Raw genomic sequence first — 24,410 nt, forward strand, 5'->3', positions numbered from 1 at the left:
CTATTGCTGGTGGAGTTAAGAATGAGGACAGCTGGGCGCAATGGCGCATGCCTGTAATCCCAGCACTTTGGGAGGCTGAGGTGGGCAGATCACTTGAGGTCAGGAGTTCGAGACCAGCCTGGCCAATGTAGTGAAACACCATCTCTACTAAAAATACAAAAATTAGCTGGGCGTGGTAGCTCATGCCTGTAATCCCAGCTACTTGGGAGGCTGAGGTGGGAGGATCGCTTGAACCCTGGAGGCAGCGGTTGCAGTGAGCTGAGATCATGCCAAGTCCTAGAATACAGGCAGCTTCTCCAAAGTGGAAACTAGGGACTATCTTTGGCAGAATCAAATGGAAACTTGACTGTTGATTATCTCTATACTGTGTTTATTGCCACAAACACTTTTTCAACCAGCATTCATGCATCTCACTTATTTTCCTGTCTTGAACTTCAGTTGGTTTTGTCATCTGCTAGAAACCATCTTGTCCTTTCTTTCCCCTCTGTTTTGTTTTTGACTTTTCTCTGGGTTATTAATTAAGTTTTTAAACAGCCATGTGACTTTAGGTAGTTAATTTCATCTCTTGGTGTCTCCATTGGCTCCACTGTAAAATAGGACTTACTCATAGAATAAGCATTATAGTGACATCTACTCATAGAATGTGAGTCTTGAATTTAAAAATACACACACAAAAAAGCTTTAAGGTACCTGATAACAAAATATGTCAGCTCTTTCCTCTTCTTTTATTAGAAGATCAGTCAAGTTCTTTTTAATGTAATGATTATTAGATTAAGAATATTTCTAAGCATTAGTGGGAACTCCGGAAGGCTTTTAAATGGGGTGTGTTATGTGTGTGAGAATTTTGCGAGGCTATTTTATCTTCCTTTTATTTCTTATGGCTTCTCCTTCAGAACCCACATTTTTCTGATAGCAATTGCACATTTTCTTCATAACACTGATAGCTGTTATAATATTACATTTATTAATATAAGTACTTGATTAATATCTACCTTCCTCATTGCTTTTGCTCAAACTTTGTTTCCTTCTTGCTGATGGATATTACCACTTTACTTTTCCCAGTTGTTATTATCTCCCACTCAGATAATACTGTGTATCTTCCACCTCTTTCTCCATAATTTTTTTGCTCATATAAAATATAAACACAGGATCACGCAGCTGTGCTGCGTGACAGATGTATTGCCTAGAGGGAGTGACACTAGTTAGAAATGAATAGAACATTGACCATTGTTGCTATTATGTGTAGATATATAATTTGGCCTTCAGCCTGATTTTCTGTAATCTCAGATCCTCATTGCCGATTGCTGGCAGGAAACGATCTTCCTGATGATTTCTCATGTCCAAAACAGGTCAACACGATTTCTAGAGTGATAATCATTGGCTGATTTCATTTCCTCATGAAAAGAACTCCATCACTGAGTAGAGCTGCCATAGAATAGCCTTGAAAGGCAGAGATAGTGCTGTGTAAGGACACTGTACTGGAAGATAGGATACCTGGCTGTAGTCCATGTTTTACTATAAATTAGCTGGGTGGCCACAGATAAGTGGCAAAATTCTGGGTCTCATTTTGTCATATGTCAAGAGTATAAGGCTTCAAGTTCCATCATGCCAGAGATTCAGATTTTTTCAGGTTATCAACAGTGGTAGCTTTAAAAATAATGTTTTTACTATATACATATAACAGGGATCAAAGGCAAAAACTACCCACATTTCTATTGAGTCTTTGTCTATGTGCCTGTTCAATTAATACATACTTTCAATTATGTCATAAATGAAATTTTATATATATTTTCACTTGACATCATACAATCCACTTTTTTCCATTTTCCTATGACTATTTTCCTGTCTTATGTACTCATTATCTTTCTCTCTCACTACAGGCCCGTCTCCTCTCCATCCCACTCAGATAATACTGTGTATCTTCCACCTCTTTCTCCATAATTTTTTTGCTCATATAAAATATAAACACAGATGTAGTTATTTCATCCTTATTTGTTTAAAAAGTGACCACCACACACACAAACACACACACACACACATACACACACACACAGAGAGAGAGAGAATGTTTATAAACAACGTAGAAGACTGGCAATTTGAACTCATTAAATTATATTACAAATGACAAAGAGCCATCACTTGAATCTTGAGAGAGTGGTCCTCCTTTCATCTTGGAGTGTTGTTATCATAGTATGTTCTCCCCATGTGATGCCACTCTAGCAATTTCAGACACATCTACATAGAAGTCATGATTACAGAAACTCCAAGAGCCAGCCTTAGCAGAGACAGCATTTGACACTATCAAGTGTCACTGATGTACAGAAAGAAAAATTAGACTTTAAGGAATGTAAGTGTAAAAAAGATTCCGTGCTCAGGAACTATAAAGTTAGTTACTTCAAAATGGAATTTGAGCTCTGTTATGATTTCAATAGTGCAAGATCTATACTTAATTATTCCTTCATTAACCATTATTTTTATATTTTTGAACATTTTTAACATATGGAATATAAAATATTGACTAAATGGAACATGCATTATTTTTACATTCTTGAAGTTTTCTATGTGTTGCTGAAAACCATTTGTTTATCTGTATTACCTAATTAGCCACCTTGAACAATGTCATAACTAAAAGCTGTAAGGGTTGAAGAAGGAAGAAAGAAACACAAAAAGTGGCTCAACAGTCGAAGACAGGTTTATTTTGGAGCATAAACCTGGGAGGGGCTTCTGGCCAGTTTTGGTCAGGAGCATGCTCTCTGACAGACTAAAAGTATTTAAGGGTTCAGGGTGGGAGAGCTTATCACAGGCTTGGACTGCTTCTGTGCCTCTTTGTCTTGCTTATTTGGGAGGGATAGTTTTTGTGTTTGTTCCCATACATCTTCCTCCAACTGCAGGCGTATCCCCCAAGTCTGCTTTTAGCTTCCCCATCTTAGTGCACCTAATGGGAAAGGAATATGCTGATTAGGGTCCACTGTTTTACTGGGGCTCATTGTATGAGTGTGAAGTTTGGTGGTTACTCAAGAGACCTTCCCCCTCCTTCTGTGCCGAAGCTGTCTTATCTTTGTTTTACTGTCGGCTCTTTCTGGTTGCTTGTCGTTAGAAGTGAAGTGATTTCTTTGAAATGCGTGAGGTTAGAAAGGGAGCTAGAACTTAAAGTGGTGGTATTTGTCCAAGATGACGGTGCTCCTGCTCTGTCAAAAACAACTAAAAGTGGAGGTAACATTCACTCCATAGCCCATTTTCTTAATATATATGGTGACAATAGTAGTTAGTGATATTTTTGTATTCAGTCTTGTCCATGTATAGATATAATATATCCTACATGGTTACATTCCTCATAGTATTCCCCCAAGTTCAGTAAAAGCAATAACCCATACACTATTTCTTTTTCTGATTATCTTTTGAGTCCTTTGTCAGCTAATGAGGATAGTGAATTTTTTTTTTCAGTTTTTTTCTATTAGAATATCTATTAGAATAGGTAATTTTGGGTTGATATATCCTCAGTTCTCAAACTTTATTCCAAAATTTTTATTCACTAGAACAAAAATGGGCAAACTATGGTCTGTTATCCACATTCATTCCATCATCTGTTTTTCTATGCCTCATGAGCTAAGAATGATTTTCACATTTTTAAGTCATTGAATAAAAATCAGAAGAAGGACCAAGGTTAACATTAAGAGTGAAGTCATGTTGATAGCTTGCACTCTTGATAGGTGAGTGGCACTTTACTTCTGTGGTCTTCCTTTTCAAAATATATTGGCCCAGTTCCATAATGAGAAAACCATAGAAAAAACCGAACTGTGGGACGTTATACAAAATTTCTGACTAGTGTTCCTCAAAACTGTTAAGATAATTAAAAACGCGGAAAGCCTGAGAAACTATCATAACCAAGAAGAACCTAAGGAGACATGACAAGTAAACGTGATGTGGTGTCTTGATGAGACCCCAGAACAGAAAAAGGACATTAGGTAAAAACTAAGAAAATCTGAATAAAGTACCAACTTAGTGAATAACAATATATCAATATTGATTGATTAATTATGACAAATATACCTACTAATATAAGATTTTAATAAGGGGAAACTGAGTGTTTATGGGAACTCTGTACTATCATATAACTTAATTTTTTTCTGTAAATCTAAAACTATTCTAAGATTTAAAACATTTAAAAGGGGATTTTATTGTATTTTAAAAGGATAATATTTTGTACATGTGAAGATTAAATAAAATTAAAATTTCAGTGTTAATAAAATTTTATTTGAACACAGCCACATTCATTCACTTACTTATTGTCCATGGCGCTTTTATGCTACATAACAGAGTTGAGTAGTTTAGACAGAGCACCGCTTCACATGGCTGTTTGGTGCATTCTGAATTGCAGTGACTCAGTCATAACTTGACACATTTCAAGTGCTACATGTATTGCTCTACATTTTCACTTTACTTTTGTCACTACCAGGGAGAACCCATCATGTCAATATAAGAAGAGAAAAATGGACTAAATATTCTGCTTCTAAAGGCCCAGTGTACATGGATTTTTTTTTGCTATCAAATAAAATGGAAAAGCATCGTGTTTATTATTCAGTGACACCACAGCTGTGCTAATAGAATACAGTATATGTTGACATTCCCAGATTAAGCAATCATTACAATATTCCCAGCTGATAGCACAGCATTCAGTCAGAAAAAATTAGAACATTTAATATGGGATATCTCATCACATAACTTCTTTCAAAAAATGAGGCTGCAATAAAAGTAAAGTTCAAAGTAAGGTTGTCATTTGTTAGCTGCAAGGAAAGTCATTTACCAATGGTGAACTAATAAATAGGTTAAATCATATTTGATTATAGCAGGCATGAAATGTGTCTAGAGAAAATAACTGGTTTAAAACTACTTACCTTTTGAAAAGAATAGAGTTGAGGATGTTGTAGCAACACCAATAATCAATTAAAAAACAAAGCAAATGATTTTAAGGGGTTTTCCTTGGCTCTGGATGAGTTAACAAATGTTACTGATATTAATCAGTTTTTTATTTGAGGAGTCAGTGCTGAGTTTGGTTTACTGAATCCTTTGCCTTGAAAAATAGTGTGTGTGGGAGAACATTTTCAAAGAATTTGAAAAAATGACTAATTTAGTTCAACCTGAAATGGAGTGTGCTAAGACGTGTTAAAAATGATGGTGTTAAACCTTTGTGTGGAAGACCAATCCAAAGCTCATGAAAATATAAAACATTTAAAATCAGTGGTTATTTATTGTATTATTTATCTGGAAGTGCTTTGTAGGAAATATTTGAATCTATCATGTGTTATTGAACCAATAATACCAATGGCCAACTTTGTTCACCCTTACGAACTTAATTATCATCAGTTATTTAAATTTTGGCAGAAATAGAAGCCACATACTTTGACTTGCCCTACTATGGCTTAGCCATGATAAAGCTTACTATGATTTTTCTGAGCTCAGGGTTAAAATGTTGAAATTAGGTGAACTACTTTTTCAAGCTATCTGCTGTTCTGTATGTGATGGTTGATACTGAGGGTCAACTTGATTGGATTGAAGGATACAAAGTATTGATCCTGTGTGTGTCTGTAAGGCTGTTGCCCAAGGAGATTAACATTTGAGTCAGTGGGCTGGGAAAAGCAGACCCACCCTTAAGCTGGGCAGTCACAATTTAATCAGCTACGAGCATCGTTAGAATATAAACAGGCAGAGAAAATGTGAAAAGAGAGACTGGTCTAGCCTCCCAGTCTACATCTTTCTCCCATGCTGGATGCTTCCTGCCCTTGAACACTGGACTCCAAGTTCTTCAGTTTTGGAACTCAGACTGGCTTTCCTTGATCTTCAGCCTGCAGATGGCCTATTGTGGAATCTCGTGATTGGTGAGTTAATACTTAATAAACTCCCCTTTATATATGTATATCTATTCCATTAGTTCTGTCCCTCTAGAGAACCCTGACTAATGCAATGTACCTCTCAATGAAGACTGGAAAAGAAAGAAGGGATGAAGAAAAAAATAGTTTAGTTTTAGGTCTAACAAGAGTCTCTTGATCTTTGGTACTTTTTTTTTTTTACAAGGGGTTTATAATTCAGTAGTGATGGATGGATCTCATATTAGTTTCAGGAAATTTGTTAAAGCTGCCAAAATGTCCTTCCTAGATTTCATTATTTATCTCTTGAAATGCATTAAGGATCCATTTTACATACATTGTAAAATTAGTCTTTTTTGCTATAATCCTGGAAGCCAAGTAACTAGGCATATGTATAAAGAAAGAAGAGAGAGAAAATTCCTGTGCCAAAATTTGTAACTGGGGTATAGCTAGATGTTTTTTCTCTTGGAGGCAATCTAGTTCATTTGCAAGAAATGGTGTTGAAAAGACATGGATTTATTTATTTGAAAAATTCCAGGTCTGTTTGTTACAATAAAGCTGGTCATAAAAACACAAGTACTTGTTAAGAGAGAAGTACTGTTCAAAGACAGGAATCTTTTTTTTTTGAGATGGAGTCTTTCCCTCTAGCCCAGGCTGGAGTGCAATGGCACAATCTTGGCTCACTGCAACCTCCGCCTCCTGGGTTAAAGCAATTCTCCTGCCTCGGCCTCCCGGGTAGCTGGGATTACAGGCATGTGCCACCACGCCCAGCTACAAAGGTAGGAATCTATGGTCTAATAGGAGGCGAACATCATTAGAATAAGCTGGATAAAATAAGAAAAGCTAAATAGAAAATCCAGGAGTAACTGTGCAAGTCAGCCATATCTTGAGGGGAGAAAGAAAGGCAAAATATCACAGAAGTAGATTAGTCTTGCTTATCATTGCAAAACATGAAAAATCAATTTTAACTTTATGTTAAAATAAATACCTTATGAGCAATTTTGGCTTTATTCTGTTGATTCTGTTATTTGCAGATGTTAGCAATACTTTTATAAGGAAGTCACTAGAATTCACTAGAAACTATTAAAACTAAAAAAAGTTCAGTAATGTCACCAAGAATGACATTAAAAATAGGAAATAAAATAGCTTCCTTATGTGTTAAAAAACTACCACTTAGCATAATAAGAATATCCTATTAGTAATAGCGATCAAAAATAAAATAACTAGAAATGAACAGAAGAATTATGCTGAACCTGTATGACAAAAAGAAAGCTTTACTAAAGCTTAAAAAGATAAACATTAAATAAATGAAGAAATATACCATATATTTATCAAAGGAGGATAAAGGGAATGTTTCATATTTTCAGGAACCTATAAAAGTTGTGAGGGACTACCTAATGCATGATTTCTTTTGCACTCAATTTTCTTTTTGCTAATGAAGTAGTCTTAATATATTTGACCTTACTTTAGCTCAAATACTATATTGCACTTAATTTATAATTAACTTAAAATTTAGTTGGTGTTTTTCATGGTTGTAGTCATGAAACTAAACAATTCCTGAAAAACTTTAGCAGATGAATTTTTAAAAATCTGTGTTTTGGGAGAATTATAGATTTACATGCAATGTAAGAAATAATACAGATACTAAATACCTTTCATGTATTTTGTCTCAATGGTAACATCTTTCATTACTATAGTACAATATTACAGTCAGGAAATTGACATTGATATAATCCCTCTGGCTTATGCAGATTCCATTGGTTTTATACATACTTATGTGTGTGCACGTGTATTTAGTTTATGCGGTTTTATCACATGTAGAGTTGCATGTGATCACCACCACAGTGAAGATATAGAATAGTTCCAGCACAGGGATCCTTTCATAGCCACAACTACTTACTTCTCCCTTCCCCGCAACACCTGGCATCTGCTAATCGGTTCTTTGTCTCTGTAATCATTATATGACTCTTAGAAATTTAACTGTGCTTTGTTTCTAAGTAGTAATTGGAGCTCTACAAATATCTGTAATAAATTCACATGTAGTTAATTAAAATATAAGAGAAAAGAATGAGCAATAGCTTTGAAGGATGACAGCTCAATGTGATCGCATTCTTAATGTTTTCATTTAACTATGTGTGAGCCACACCACAGATAGGTACATGTTTTTCTTAAATCATTTTCAATTTACTTCTTGCATGAACAGGGTCATGGGAATTTTTAGAATTTGTAGCCAAATGTGCAGAATCAACTGATCTTCAGATTTAGTTTGAATTAGAGTTCATTATGTGAAAGGATTAAAAACTTAAGAAGCCAAGACATTTTCATGTTGTGTGTGTGTATCTGTGTGAGTATGCATGCTTCCTTGTGTGTGTTTGTATAATGTATTTATGCTGTATATCTTATCTGTTTTTCTTTTTTTATGTTGACTTAAAAAAGGACTAAACAAAAATAGTTTCATGGTTCATAATTTAAAGATAGATGATTCAATAATATATTTTTGAAAACTATACTGTTTATTAAAACAGATTCCCTTAATTTAAAGCAATATTACAGACAATACATTCTAAATAATTAAAAACATATTTTCATTGTTAAACCTCCTTTAGAACATAAAAGCTTCAGCTACCCTCAAGGGAATCACACTCGTGAGAGTGACGTTGGTGTTTAAGAAAAGGAAAATAAAATAATTATAAGTGCATATGAACTTTTTTGAGGCCTGTGGGAAAACATGGAGTCGAGAGTTCATAAAACTGATTTGCTACTTGGCCCATTCATACTGGAGTATATGAGAAACCCTGAATTCCAAGCAAAATTCCTTCTTATAGACCAGCTCAGTTTTCTCTCAGGCTATGGAAAGTAGAAGGGCTAGCTGTATTAGAGTTCTTCAGGGATCAGAACCCCCATGGGATATATATACAAACAGATTAACTGTGAGGAAGTGATTTACACAATATGGAGACTGAGAAGTACTAGGATTTGCTGTTGTAGCTGGACGAGCTGCAGACAGAACTCAGACACCAAGTTAAAGAAGGAAGGGATTTATTCAGTCGGAGGTATCGGCAAGACTCCTGTCTCAAGAGTGGAGCCCCCCCCGCCCCGGAGTGAGCAATTCCTGTCCCTTTTAAGAACTCACAACTCTAAGGGGGTACATGTGAGAGGGTCATTATTGATTGAGCAAGCAGGGGTACATGACTGGGGGCTGCATGCACTGGTAATTATTTCGGAACAAAACAGGATAGGGATTTTCGCATTGCTTTTCAATACAATGTCTGTAATCTATAGATAACCTAACCGATTGGGTCAGGGATTGATCTTTAACTACCAGGCCCAGGGTGTGGTGCCAGGCTGTCTGCTTGTGGATTTCATTTCTGCCTTTTAGTTTTTACTTCTTCTTTCTATGGAGGCAGAAATTGGGCATAAGACAATATGAGGGGTGGTCTCCTCCCTTACTGTAAGCAAGCTGAAGATCCAGGAAAGCTAGTGGTATAATTCAGTCTAAGTCTGAACGTCGGAGAACCAGGGGAACTGATGTCCTAAATCTCACTTTGAGGGCTAGAGAAGATGAAATGAAATGTTGCCGGGAAGGGAAAAAAGGGTGCAAATTCCTTCTTCCTCTGCCTTTTGTTCAATTGAAACCTTCAACAAATTAGATGAGGCCTAGTTACACTGCGGGAGGGCAATCTGCTTTGCTGAGTCTACTGATTCAAATGTTAATCTTGAATGAAAACAGACACACAGACACACCAGAAACAAATGTAATCTGGGCACCCACGGCCCACCCAAGTTGCTAAATGAAATTAACCACCACACTAGCCTAGAAGGGAATTCATTTTTAAAAAACATATCCTTTTAATCCTTTCCAAATTCAAGTAAAACTTCATGTATAAATGTTATAATAACTTTCCAAGAGAACACTATATTTGTTAAGTAGACTTCACTTTAGGAAAGAGATATTTTTGTAAAATTATAAAATAATCATATCTAAAATATTTTAATATACCTTTTATTATTATTATTATACTTTAAGTTCTAGGGTACATGTGCACAGCATGCAGGTTTGTTGCATATGTATACATGTGCCATGTTGGTGTGCTGCACCCATTAACTCGTCATTTACATTAGGTATATCTCCTAATGCTATCCCTCCCGGCCCCGCCCCCAACAGTCGACCCTGGTGTGTGATGTTCCCCTTCCTGTGTCCAAGTGATCTCATTGTTCAGTTCCCACCTATGAGTGAGAACATGTGGTGTTTGGTTTTCTGTTCTTGCAATAGTTTGCTGAGAATGACGGTTTCCAGCTGCATCCATGTCCCTACATGATTACATCTGCAGAGGTTTCTGTTGCTTTTTGTTTAGCTATGCCCTGTCCCCAGAGGTGGAGTCTACAGAGGCAGGCAGGCCTCCTTGAGCTGTGGTGGGCTCCACCCAATTCGAGCTTCCCGGGGACTTTGTTTATCTACTTAAGCCTCAGCAATGGCGGGTGCCCCTCCCTCAGCCTCGCTGCCACCTTGCAGTTAGATCTCTGACTGCTGTGGTAGCAATGAGGGAGGCTGCGTGGGCGTGGGACCCTCCGGGCCAGGTGTAGGATATAATCTCCTGGTGTGCCATTTGCTAAGACCTTTGGTTAAGTGCAGTATTAGGGTGGGAGTTACCCGATTTTCCAGGTGTTGTGTGTCTCAGTTTCCCTTGGCTAGGAAAAGGAATTCCCTTCCATCTTGCACTTCCCAGGTGAGGTGATGCCTCGCCCTGCTTCAGCTCTCACTGGTAGGACTGCACCCGCTGACCAGCACTGACTGTCTGACACGCCCCAGTGAGATGAACCTGGTACCTCAGTTGAAAATGCAGAAATCACCCGTCTTCTGTGTCGCTCACATTGGGAACTGGAGGCTGGAGCTGTTCCTATTCAGCCATCTTGAGTGCCCCCCCTATATCTTTTTTTATGATCACCTTGTGGTAGATTCTCATTTACTAGAATGAGGTAATATTTTGTGGTTTTTTTAAGTTAGAGAAGAATGATTCTTTTCTTAAAAAATGATTTTTTTGGTGATAGTTGTAAATTCACATGCAGTTGGAAGAACTAATGAGAGAGAACATGTGTATCCTTTACCCAGTTTCCCCCCTTATCACTTGTAAGATGATAACCTCTTATAAAACTACAGTAAAATATCACAACCAAGATAATAACATTGATAGCAGTTAAGATACAGAATATTTTCTTCCCAGAAGGATCCCTTCTGATGTTCTTTATAGCCAAACCCCTTCCTTTGCACTTGCCACTCCTCAACTCCTGGCAACCACTATCTGTTTTTCATTTCTATAGTTTAATTTGTGTATTCTTCCTTTTTTTCTTGGTTGACTTTCTAGAAGCTTGTCAATATTATTGGTAATTTTAAATTGCCAGCTCTTTGTTTTACTGATAGTCTATATTGTTTTTCTGTTTCAGTTTCATTGATTTCTCCTCTTTATGATGTCCTTCTTTCTACTTGCTTTGGTTTTATTTTCTTCTTTTTCTAGGTTCTCGAGGTGGGAGATTATGTTATCGATGCAAAACTTTTCTTCTTTTCTAATGGGTGTATTTAGTGCTATGCATTTCTCTTAGCACTGCCTTAGGTCTGTACCACAAATTTTGATATGTTGTTTTTGTGTTTTCATTCAGTTCAACGTACTTTTGATTTCCCTAGAGACTTTCTTTTTGACCCATGGATTATTTAGAAGTGTGTTTAGTTTCTAAGTGTTTGGAGAGTTTTGTTATCTTTCTGTTATTGATTTCCAGTTTGATTCCATTGTAGTCTGAGAACATTGTGGTCTGAGAACTCTGTATGCTTGCAATTCTTTAAAAATTGTTGAGATTAGTTTTATGATTCAGGATATGGTCTACTTTGGTATTTGTTCTATATGTATTTGGAAAGAAAGTGTATTCTCCATTGCTGGGTGAAGTGTTCAGTAAATGTCTATTAGATCCTGTTGGTTGATGGCATTGTTGAGTTCTATATCCTTGCTGATTTTCTGTCTAGTTGTTCTATCAATTGTTGAGTAAGGGGGTTGCAGCTTCCAATTGTGATTGTGGATTTGTTTAACTCTTCTTTCAGTTCTATCAGTTTTTGCTTCAAATATTTTGCAGCTCTGTTTTTTTGATGCAAACACATTTTGGAGGGCCATGTTTTCTTGATGGAGTGATCTTTGTATTATTATATAATGTCCCTCTTTTAGTCTCTGGTAATTTTGTTTGCTCTACTTTATCTGGTACTAATATAATTGGGGAAGTGGGATTATCACCTTATTACTACTCGTGGAACTAGAAGTTTTGGTTCCCCTGTCAGCTATCACTGACACCTATGGTGGGCTGCTCCATGGTCCTGAAGGGTGGGAGTATGAGTTCTGCTCCTCATGTGGCCTCCACTGACACCACAATGGGAGGAACCTTGTTACTGCTAGGCTGACTCTCCACTAGGTCTTCTCTGACTCCCCTCCAGCTGAGAAGTAGAGGGACACTGTTACTGTCAGGAAGGGTGGAAGTCCAGGCTCCTTATATGCAGGTTGTGGAGAAAAGGTGGGGGGTCCAGAAACCTTTGGTAAAGCGCAGTATTAGGGTGGGAGTTACTCTTGTTACGGGCCAGTGAGAGGGAATGCTTTAGTTCTTTACTTTGCTCTTAAACCATTCTGGGAGGTTATAGGGGTCCCTTGTTTTGGGTTGAGTTTGTCAGACAGTGTGACAGGCAAGTGTTCTTGTATAAGTGGTTAGCTGTCCTTGTGTTGCTAGCTGTCCTTGTGTAAGATGTCCATGTAGTAAACTGTGGTTTGGAAAAATTTCTTGTGATAGTTCCCATTATCCAGCAAATCATATGTGAGAGCCCTGCCTTCATGGTTCTGCCCTGCTCCGCTTGCCAAGTCTTGACACAAGTTACTCTAGTTTGGATCTTACAACTTCCATATTTCTCTGAAAGCATCACTGATCGACTCTACTGTGGGTTGGTTTTAATTGTCCCTTGGTGCTGAGATGCACTTGTCCTGGATTGTTGGTCTGGTCTCACATTGGGAAGAAGTAATTGGCGACTAGGAGTCAGTATCATAACACTTTCAGCCACATTTGAGCAACAAGCCTGACCTGGAGAAAGTGACTCTCAGGCTAAATCTTCCCAGAGTCCACTGTTAAGTTCAATTTTGTTGGTTCCATAAGTGTTAGTTATCATTTGAAGCACTGGGCCAGCATTATTCTATCAGGAGTGTTGTTTCCATAGAATTGGGTCATGACACAGTTAGGTCCAAAGTTTAAAGGGAATAATACAAAGTAAAACCAACAGGAGCATAACGAATTTATTTTGTACAATGGTTTTGAACCAAAAGGCCAAGCCTGAGGGCAACAAACTAAGCAAATCAAAAGACCACAGGGAAATTGGGTGAGACCTGTTGTAGCCATTGAGATCAACTGACTAAATAAAAATTTCTAAAACTCTAATGAAAAAACTAATGGGTTCATGAAACTGCAAATCAAGATCAAGCAGAACAAAATAATTACATAAGATTGAATAATTCATAAAATTATAATTTTTATGACTTTTTAAGGAGAGTACATCATTGTGTAGGCAATGATTCATGACCTGCAAATCACATGGAATGAGATGGAATAAAAAGCTGAATCCTTGAGATATTGAGGTAGGAGGTGGGGCTCAGAGACTGGACCAAATTGAGGACTAGCTAAAAGAGGGACAAGGTGGAAGCAGCTTTCCATGAGACACATCCTCTAGTGTTCCATGCCAGTTTACCATTGCCATGGCAACACTGAAAGTTACCACCCCTTTCCACAGCAATGACCCAATGACCTGGAAGTTACCACCCTTTTTTTAAGAAATTGTTATATAATCTTCCTCTTAATTTGCATATAAGTGGGTATAAATATGACTGCAGAGCTGCCTCTGAGCTGCTACTCTGGGCAGACTGCCTAGCCCTGCTCTGCAAGGAACAGTACCGCTGCTGCTGCTGTACACTGTCACTTCAATAAAAGTTGCTGTCAAACACCACCAGCTTGTCTTTGAATTCTTCCCTGGGCAGAGCCAAGAACCCTCCCAGTCTAAGCCCCAGTTGTGGGCTGCAGCTTTTTCTGTGGTGTTTTTCCAGGCTGTGTTTTTCTTCCTTGGCTAGACAGCAGGCTTCTCTTGAGACTTTAAAGTTTTTTTGCCTGTGCCTATTGGTGTTCCAGAGTTTCCAACTTCTTTTACTCCAAGTTGGGGATGTAGAAGGCAGAAAGAAAACCCAGGGAATTTACCACTATGTTGTTTTCCAGGATCTGTAGCCTGCTCTGCATCTTCTCTCTGCCTTTTAGAATATTGTTATATTCATTTTATATGTAAAGTGTAGGGCTTTTGTTTATATTTACTGAGAGGAATTGGGGAAAGCACATCAACTCCATCATGCTGGAAGTGGAAGTTCCAGAATGCCTCTTAAACTAATCTAACTTATGGATTTACGGTTACTTAAAAATTGAATAAATAAGAATATTGGGTTAATTATGAAGATTTTCATATCTTAACATTAAAATTGGCATCTGTATTTACAACGTTAGGGGCTTTTAATAAAGTACAAACTACCAAATTAGGGCTTCTCTTGCCTATCAAATATGTGACAGATTGGAATTTAACATTTTATTTCAAATCATAAATGATCACTTGTCCAGGAAAAATTGCTAACATCTATTTTTCTAAATGTAACATTTTGTTTTGGGTGCAATTGTTGCTTTTGGAGAAACAGACATTGAAAATGTAAACTGCTCTTCTATTTGAAGTATACTATCATTTTAATGTCATTCTATGTTAAAGAACACTTGTATCTATAACAAAGGAATAAAAGAAAGCAATATAAAAAACAAATACTTATTTGCTTTTACTGGAAATGACTGATTTGGTTTGGCTCCACCCAAAATCTCATCCTGAATTGTAATCCCATAATCCCCACATATCAAGGGTGGGAGCAGGGGAGGTCATCAGATCATGGGGGCGGTTTCCCTCATGCTGTTCTGATAGTGAGTCTCAGGAGATCTGATGGTTTTGTAAGCGTCTGGCATTTCTTCTGCTTGCACTCACTTCATCCTGCTGTCCAGTGAAGAAGGTGCCTCCTTCTCCTTTGCCTTCCACCTTGTTTGTAAGTTTCTTGAGGCTTCCCCAGCAATCCGGAACTGTGAGTCAATCAAATCTCTTTCCTTACCCAGTCTTGGGTATTTCTTCATAGCAGTGTGAGAATGGACTAATACAATGACTAAACATCAATTTAACAGATCGTGATTTAGCACATTCTGATCATACTTGCTCCTGGCTAAACTGACCAGATGTTTTAGAACAAAATATCTTTAGAAGCTATAGTTTATAAGAGGCACAGGTTCCTGAAAAGGTTATCCCAATAAAAAGGTGGCATATGCACAGAAAGAAATAAAAAAGAATATTTTCAAGTAAAAGTGGTACAAGGGGTGATTTGAAATATTCACCTTTGATAATTGAAGTTAAATTTATCTGAATCAAATGTATGGTTCTGAAATTTGGTCACAGTTTACACAGTGTTTTCTAGGATTGAAGTAAAAGGAAGTAACGGTTTAACTGAAAAAACAGCCAGGAAAAAAACAAAACAAAACAAAAAACTTCAGTGGTGCCTGACTGTTTCTAGAGGACGAATGGGAAGGAGTCAATTTTTCCTGCCGTGCCCACTCAGAGACTCATCTGTTTCCAGTTCATTCTCTCTTTTTGATATGTGAGATTTTAGGCTCACTTTCAGTGTATCTACTTGTAACTCAGAATCTGTGTTGTATTATATTGATAGATAAACTCTGGTATATATTTCAACCCCCCAAATTAGTTTTTACTTATTCTCTCATTTTCTAAAAAAATCATTAGCATAAGTTTGGGCATTGAGCTATGAATATAATACAGAAATCTCCAAAACTATATATCTGACTATTCACTGAGTGTCTGTTTGTGCTATAAATATCTTGGAAAATAATACCCAGCTAAGCATCTCCCAAACTGTGAAACAAATTAATGTTTGTTGTTTTAAATCACAACAATGTTTTGGGATGTTTTGTTACACAGCTATAGGTGATAAATACAGATTGTTTCCTCTTTAAGGTTCTGTTCCTCAGGAACCAACCACTCTTGGCACTAAATAAATTGTATCATGTTAGGTGGAAGCATAATATTGCAGGAAATTAGTTTTTTCTTTGTATATTATTTTTATTTTTAGTAGTATATTATCTCTAATATAATTTTTTTTAGTATTTTTTCATGGTATAATATCTCTATTTTATTTTTTCCTTAGTCTATTATCTCTAATATAGTTACCTAACTATATTAAAATTTTCTCACTTCTTCTGGTATGAGATTTTTTAAAAGGCTAATCAGGTAAAAGTAAAATTATTCTAAAATCTTACACATTGATGGATTTTCAATTTTGATTCAGATAAAGGACTATTTCAAATAGCTTGATATCAAAACTCATTTTCAATTAGATTAGAAGGTGAAACAATGAAAGCTTGAATCCTGACTTGGAAAAGCATGATGAAAATGTTTGTATTTTGTTCATTTCTACAGCTGGATTCTGATGGCACCATTACCATAGAGGAGCAGATTGTTCTTGTGCTGAAAGCGAAAGTACAATGTGAACTCAACATCACAGCTCAACTCCAGGAGGGAGGTAAAGATGCCAAGAAAATTTGCTACCCTTGTGCCTCCTATTCGTTCTCATAGAGATTGCACATTTCCTTCCTTCTTTAGTGTTAGGGAGATCCTTATCAGTCAATCCACATTTCCATGTGGAGGGGTGTACAGCAGAATAACAACACTCTTCATCTCTACCCTACATGCTTTTCCTTCCCTGTGGAAAAAGTGACTTGCCTGATAGTGGTTTTGAGAATAGCAATTGGGCATGTGCACATCAGTCTGTCTCTTAGTCCTTTCTTCAGGGTTTGTCTGCCTGTAGAGACCATGCATACTGATTTGCCCTTGAACATGCAGTAAGCTTGGAGGAGTAGGCTCTGTCCCTGTGGACATTGCCTCTATTATAAAATATGAAGTTCAAAATCTACTTCATACTTCTCTAAATGCCAACAAATAATTGTGATTGATTTCTCCATTGTTTATGATCAGAGAATGTGGTCTGCATGACACTGAGTTTTAAAAATGCGTTGGGACGGCCGGGCGTGGTGGCTCACTCCTGTAATCCCATCACTTCAGGAGGCCATGGTGGGCGGATCACCTGAGGTCGGGAGCTCCAGACCAGCCTGGTCAACAATGGTGAAACCCCATCTCTACTAAAAATGCAAAAATTAGCTGGGCATGGTGGTGCATGCCTGTAATCCCAGCTACTCGGGAGGCTGAGGCAGGAGAATCGCTTGAACCCGGGAGGCGGAGGTTAAGGTGAGCCGAGATGGCGCCATTGCACTCCAGCCTGGGCGACAGAGCGAAACTCTGTCTCAAAAAAAAAAAAAAAAAAAGTGTTGTCAGTTTTGATAACGTTCCATGTGGTCCTCAAAGGTATGTATGTCCTCTAGTTCCTGAGTGCAATGTTTCATAGTGTCCACTAGATTAAGCTTGTTAGTTTTGTGGCTCATATATTCTGCATCCATAATTATTTTAAAAATATGCTTGCCCTATTATTTTCTGAGATAATATATCTTAAAATATGCTGCTATGATGGTGAATTTTTCAACTTTTGATTGAAAAATTCATTGGATATTTTTGCTTCATATATTTTGAAAATATGTTATGAGGTTAAGTTTAGAAATATTAGATTTCCTGGTGAATTAAACCTTTTGTAGATATGCAGTAGCCCTCTTTATCTCTAGGATACTTTTCCTTCATATTTAAAAAATATGTACAATTTAAAATTACTATATTTTAAAAAATTTAACAACACTAGTTTCCTTCTTTCTTGGTTAGTATTTGCCTTGTATATATTTTCCAATCCTTTAAAAATGTTTCAATTGTGACAAAATATACATAGCATTAAATTTACCATTAAAATTTTTTTCATTGTACTGCTCAGTAGTGTTAAGTATATTCGCATTGTTGTGCAATCAGTCTCCAGAAATTTTCCATCTAAATTGACACTCTGTACCCATTAAATGACAACTCATATTTCCTAATTCTTTTATTAAACTTTTCTGTATATTTACATTTCAGGAGTATCTTTTATACACAGGATACACATAGAGTTTTTCTTGTTATCCATTCTGATAATCTTTGTCTATTAACTGAAAAATTTAGCTCAATTACTTCAATTGTAGTTACTAATATACAGTATTTGAGTTTAATTCTAAAATCTTATTTGGGCTTTCTATTTCCCCAGCTCTTCCTCTGCTCTTCCACTTCCCCAGTTCCAACTCTCTCTTGGATTGAGTGAGACCTTTTACTCATTTTATTGCATCCCCTGCCACCTGCAAGTATTATGGAAGATATGTATTATATTTAATGCTTTTAGTGGTTATCCTAGAAATTTTTCACATATTTAATTTCAGAAAGTTTAAAGTTTGTCATTCGCTTCCTTTTTCCAAATAATGTATACAATTTGAGATACTTTATTTGCTTCCAAATTATATGCTTTTTAGTTCTGCCTTAATTTTGTCTTATAATTTTTCTTCTTTGAATAAAATATCCGTTATTTATTTATTTTTGAATCTTTATGTTAGAATATGTTTATAGTGATCTCAGTTTTTGTCTGTTGGAAAATATCTTTATTTCAACATCAACCTTGAAAGATACTTTTTCTGGACATATGATCCTTGGTTAAAAATTATTTACTTTTAAGATACTGTTTTTTTTTTTTTCTTGCTTCCATTGTTATTACTAACAAATCAATTCTCAGCCTTTGCTGGTGATTAGCTTTTTCTGTCTGGCTCTTATTGAGAAATCTTTAACATTGATATTCTGCAGTTTCACTCTATTTCTAGGTATAGATTCACTGGATTTCCTGAATCTGAGTATCTGTATCTTTATTCAGTGATGGGAATGTTTTAGTTATTTTGCCTCTAAAATTTTGCTCTCCTTTATTCTCTCTCTTATCTCCCTCTGGAACTTTAAGAAGATGAATATAGGACCTCCTCATACTACCCTTTGTGTGTCAATGTCTTATGTATTTTCCTTTTCTTTGTTTCTTTACTGCTGTTTTGGTGATTTCTTCAAATATATTTTCCAGTTTGCCAGCTCTTTGTTCAGCTTTGTCTAACAACTGTTCAATCCATCCATTAGTAAATTTTGATTATATTTATATTTTCTGAAGTCTTATTCAATTTTGATAGTCTCTTACTCCTTCAATATTCTTTCAAATCTCTTCTTTTTTTTCCTAGACATGCTTTATATGCTGCATATGATAATTGTAGTATCTATAGACTTTGCTGGTCAATGCTGACTACCACACATGGTAGCTTGTTTCCTTGTGTGTCTAATGATTTGTAATGAGTAACTCATGAGGTTCTTGTTCAAAGTGCATTTCTTTAGAGAAGATTTGTGTTTGCACCTGCAAGGTGCCTAGATGAATTATTGACCTAAGTCCATTTTAAACTAAATTTAGATCACACATGAATATGGGCTTGTGGTTAGAAATGTATAGAGAAGAATTCCCCCCTCCCCCACTGTTTTCTATTCCAACTCCAAATGTAGCCAAGAATGACACAAACCAATCTCTTTCTGAAGGATGGTTTTATTTCTTATTCACCCACTTAGTGGGGGAAGTGTCATCTTTTGAGGATACTGACTTTCTTTTTTTTTTTTTTTTTCTTTTTTCTTTTTTATTATTATACTTTAAGTTCTAGGGTACATGTGCATAACGTGCAGGTTTGTTACATATGTATACTTGTGCCATGTTGGTATGCTGCACCCATCAACTCGTCAGCACCCATCAACTCATCATTTACATCAAGTATAATTCCCAGTGCAATCCCTCCCCCCTCCCCCCTCCCCATGATAGGCCCCGGTGTGTGATGTTCCCCTTCCCGAGTCCAAGTGATCTCATTGTTCAGTTCCCACCTATGAGTGAGAACATGCGGTGTTTGATTTTCTGTTCTTGTGATAGTTTGCTAAGAATGATGGTTTCCAGCTGCATCCATGTCCCTACAAAGGATGCAAACTCATCCTTTTTTATGGCTGCATAGTATTCCATGGTGTATATGTGCCACATTTTCTTAATCCAGTCTGTCACTGATGGACATTTGGGTTGATTCCAAGTCTTTGCTATTGTGAATAGTGCCACAATAAACATATGAGTGCATGTGTCTTTATAGCAGCATGATTTATAATCCTTTGGGTATATACCCAGTAGTGGAATGGCTGGGTCATATGGTACATCTAGTTCTAGATCCTTGAGGAATCGCCATACTGTTTTCCATAATGGTTGAACTAGTTTACAATCCCACCAACAGTGTAAAAGTGTTCCTATTTCTCCACATCCTCTCCAGCACCTGTTGTTTCCTGACTTTTGAATGATTGCCATTCTAACTGGTGTGAGATGGTATCTCATTGTGGTTTTGATTTGCATTTCTCTGATGGCGAGTGATGATGAGCATTTTTTCATGTGTCTGTTGGCTGTATGGATGTCTTCTTTTGAGAAATGTCTGTTCATAGAGGATACTGACTTTCTAGAGGGATCTCCTGTTCAATTTCTCCACCCCGTCAGGCCTCAGGCTCTTCTTTTGTTACCTGAACACCACCAAAACTCTAAGTAAACAGGTTAGTAGAAGCCTCTAAAGTAACCCCCAAATGTAGAGCTTGCTGCTCCTATATTTCTGGCCTACAATCTATTCCTTTACTTTATAGCCAGCTAAGCCATATTTAAAGAAAGAAGGCTTTTGCGTTAAAATAGCCTTTGTAGATATCTTGTGCTAAAAGGAAGCTTTTTGAATGGCTAGTCTAGTAGTGTCTGAAAAGGGAATCACTCATGCAACTTCTAAAGAATGCTGATCCTAATATCTTAGATATGGAAATCTAACAAGGAGATACATCATCATGAAAAAATTTGAAAGCATTATTATCTATGATGGCTGAGTAAGCTGTTTTCTATGAAATCTTATAAACTGTTGAGCTAGAAGATATTTCAGAGATCACCTAGGCCAACATTATCATCGTCAGTGTCCCTTTAACAGTTCAACAAGTATTATTATATGCCCAGAGTGTTTTACTTCTGTTGTAAGCTCTGAAGAGTATGAATAAGATTCTGTCTTTTCTCTGTGGGGTTAATGGTTTAATAGGAAGGCAGGCATCTTTCAGGATGGTGTATAATTTTAAGAACAAAGGTATTTTAACAACTGTAGAACCGCTGGAGATGAATCTTAATCAAGGAAGGCTTCCTGGAAGAATAATGATCTCATCTTAAAAGTAAAGAAGTAGTTAAAAGTAAAGAAGATGTGATGAGGGGAAAGTAAGACTGTATTAGTCAAAGTTCTCCAGAGGTACAGAACTAATAGGATATTCATATATATGAAAGGGAGTTTATTAGAAAGAATTGGCTCACATGATCACAGGGCGAATTCCCATGATAGGCCATCTGCAAGCTGGGGAAGAAAGAAGACAATAGGGGCTCAATTAAGTTCAAGAGCCTCAAAAACAGGGAAGCCTTCAGCCCATGTCCAAAGACCTGAGAGCCCCCAGCAAACCACTGATGTAAGTCCAAGAGTCCAAAGGCCTAAGAACCTGGAGTCTGATGTCCAAGTGCAGGAGAAATGGATGGAAGCATCCAGCACAGGGGAAAGATGAAAACTCAGCAAGCCAGCTGATCCCACCTTCTTTCCCCTGCTTTGTTCTAGCCAACCGGAGGGTGCCTACTCTCATTGAGGGTGGGCCTTTCTCTCCCAGTCCACTAACTGAAATGTGAGTCTCCTCTGGCAACACCCTCACAGACACACCCGGAAACAATACTTTACCACCTATCTAGGCATCTTTCAATCCAATCAAGTCGACCCTAATATTAACCATCACAAAGACATTTCAAAAGAGGAAATAGGATGGGCCAGGATAAGCAAGTGTGCATCAGTCACACACCATATGAATTATACAAAAAAGAATAAATTAACTGGTTGTAAACTTAGATCACAGCTAAAATTTGTGAAGATGCAAATGATGTGAAGCATGTAGATGAATAAATACTAAAAGAGAAAAAACACTTTTTTCAAGATCCTTATTTGCATAGAGATCTTTTTCTATGCAAATAAGACAGAATTAAATGTGGTCAAACTTTGGTTTACCTTTCAATTAAAATGTCTAATTATATATAAATTGACTCAAGTGCTCTTTATTTTAAAGTTGTAAAACACTAGAATGACGTTTTGAATTCTGTAGCTAATTTAAGGAATTTTAATTTTTACATTCTTCTAAAATTAAGAGATGAGTATCAAAATATTTAGGAGTGAGCTGTCAGACTGTCTATACTTTGAAAATCTGTAGCAAAAAATAAATTGATTAACTATTGCAAAATATTAGCAGCTGCCAATGCTAGGTTATGAGTATATGATTTTCTGTTTTATTTATGAAAGATTTTTAATAAAAGAACGTGAGAACATAAAAGTTTTCCTAATGTTTATGAAAGAGAGAAAAGGACATATAAATGCAAATATTCAGCTATAAAACTATTCAAGTACTTAAAAAACAAAGACCAAAATATTATTGATCCAAAATATTATTATTTCAAGTGTGGTCACATTTTATTTGAAAAGAGAAAAACATTCTCCAAATTTTAGATTGTTCTGTGTAAATGTCATGTTTTGACAAGCTTCACTCATAATTAGTTTGTCCTGGCACGCAAAAATAATTACAGAGTTATAATTAATGGTACTAATTTATAAAGAGAGATTGGGAGCCATTAGTCAATTAATTAGATCCTTGCCAAATAATGCAAGTATTAACTCACATTGGATGGCAATGATGATCAAGGAGAGAATGCTAGTTAAGATCTTTATTTTTGGCCGGGTGCAGCGGCTCACGCCTGTAATCCCAACACTTTGGGAGGCCGAGGCAGGTGGATCACCTGAGGTCAGGAGTTCGAGACCAGGTTGACCAATATGATGTAACCCCATCTCTACTAAAAATACAAAAATTAGCTGGACGTGGTGGCAGGTGCCTATATTCCCAGCTACTCGGGAGGCTGAGACAGGAGAATTGCTTGAACTCGGGAGGCAGAGGTTGCAGCAAGCTGAGATGATGCCACTAACTCCAGAATGAGATTCTGTCTCAAAAAAAATTTATATTTTCTATGTGAGGTTCATGGTGTCTTCATTTTTTTCAACCTTTTGTGAATATTCACTACTGTCTTTGTCAAAGAGCAGCCACAAAAATAAGCATGATCTACAGAAATATTTTGGGAGACTGTTGGTTTTCTAAAAATTGGGCAGCATGTCCTTGTGCGTACATGTGTGAGGTGGTATCTTGTAGGGAACGAGAAAAGCTGTCCCTTTTAGAGTAGGAGGAAAAAAATTTTCATAGCAGTTTTAAAAGTATGTAATTATAGAATAAACTGGCCATTGGCTTTTGCTAGAAAATAGCACATGACATTGCAGCATACATTTTGGAGGGATAGCTAGTTGCCAAGAAATAAGAATGTGTGTCCAGGTCCAATTTATGTAGAATACACAATAGATACTGGGCACATACTGACTGGGCAGTCCAGATATATAGACATGTGACTTATTAATGAAAAGGCGAACTGAAAGATATCAAGATACAGTGTTGAGGGCAAAGTTGTTGGGAGAGGTGGAGTCATTACATTCTGTATAAATGAAAATGAAAACATACAAACAACAAAGCATATAATGATGGAAAGAGAGGCAGGTGGAGCTGTGCACCAGAAGCAGGAGCCAGTAGGATGGGCTCCTGCCTTGCCGGTGATATGTAAAGCTCAGGTTTTTATTATGTGAGCAAAGCAAGGCTTTTTTCAAGAAAATGTTTTTGGAAAGACATTTTCTTTTCTTATTGCTTCGGCAATGCACAAAGCAAATCAAGTATTTGTTTCCGTGTGATATGGTGGACGCTAAGAAGTTAATTTCGGGTTCATAACTGATTTCTTTTTCTGTAGAGATGAGTGTTTCTTTAAGGTTCTATTATGCTGACTGTTTAAAACTGAGCAAACAACTTGACAACATGAACATTAGCTAGAACAAAAATCCTCAGCACAGTTAGTGTAACTGGTAACTAAAAAATTGAGAGACCTATAATGGGTAGTACTTGTGGTGGCAAGTAACTTCTACCCTCATACCTGCTGTTGTGCCTGTGTATGCTGTGTCACATGGCAGAAGCGACTTTGCAGATGGAATTAAAGTTCTGGACCTTAAAATGAGGGAGCTTATTCTGGGTTATCTGGGTGCGTTCCATGTGACCATATGGGCTCCTTAAAGTGGAAGGGGAAGGCAAAAGAATCAGAGTTGAAGCAGAAAATGAGAGAGGAGGAGAGATTAAAAATGTGAGAAGGACTCAACCTGCCTTGCTGACTTTGAGGATGGAAGAAGGGGGCCATGAGCCAAGGAAAGCAAGCAGCTTCTGGAAGTTGGGAACAGTTAGGAAATGGGGACCTTGGTTCTATGTCTGCA

The 24,410-nt window shown here is 36.9% G+C and overlaps 1 protein-coding gene across 5 annotated transcripts in view; it reads left to right on the forward strand.

The window, feature by feature from the left end:
• PTH2R (parathyroid hormone 2 receptor) overlaps positions 1-24,410 on the forward strand; it is a 133,884-nt gene that overhangs the window by 52,207 nt on the left and 57,267 nt on the right. For 3 of the 5 annotated variants that reach the window (XM_023217205.3, XM_031936574.1, XM_023217194.2), the window contains exon 2: positions 16,435-16,537. Coding sequence is in view for 1 of the 5 variants with exons in the window: in XM_023217194.2 (XP_023072962.1) it covers positions 16,435-16,537 (103 nt within the window). In the remaining 4 variants the exon portion in view is untranslated. Of the gene's footprint in view, positions 1-4,456; positions 4,524-5,799; positions 5,877-16,434; positions 16,538-24,410 lie in introns of all 5 variants that reach the window. The other 2 variants (XM_031936572.1, XM_031936573.1) reach the window with 2 other exon arrangements.

The sequence above is a fragment of the Piliocolobus tephrosceles genome, chromosome 11, assembly GCF_002776525.5.
Source record: "Piliocolobus tephrosceles isolate RC106 chromosome 11, ASM277652v3, whole genome shotgun sequence".
Lineage (NCBI taxonomy): Eukaryota > Metazoa > Chordata > Mammalia > Primates > Cercopithecidae > Piliocolobus > Piliocolobus tephrosceles.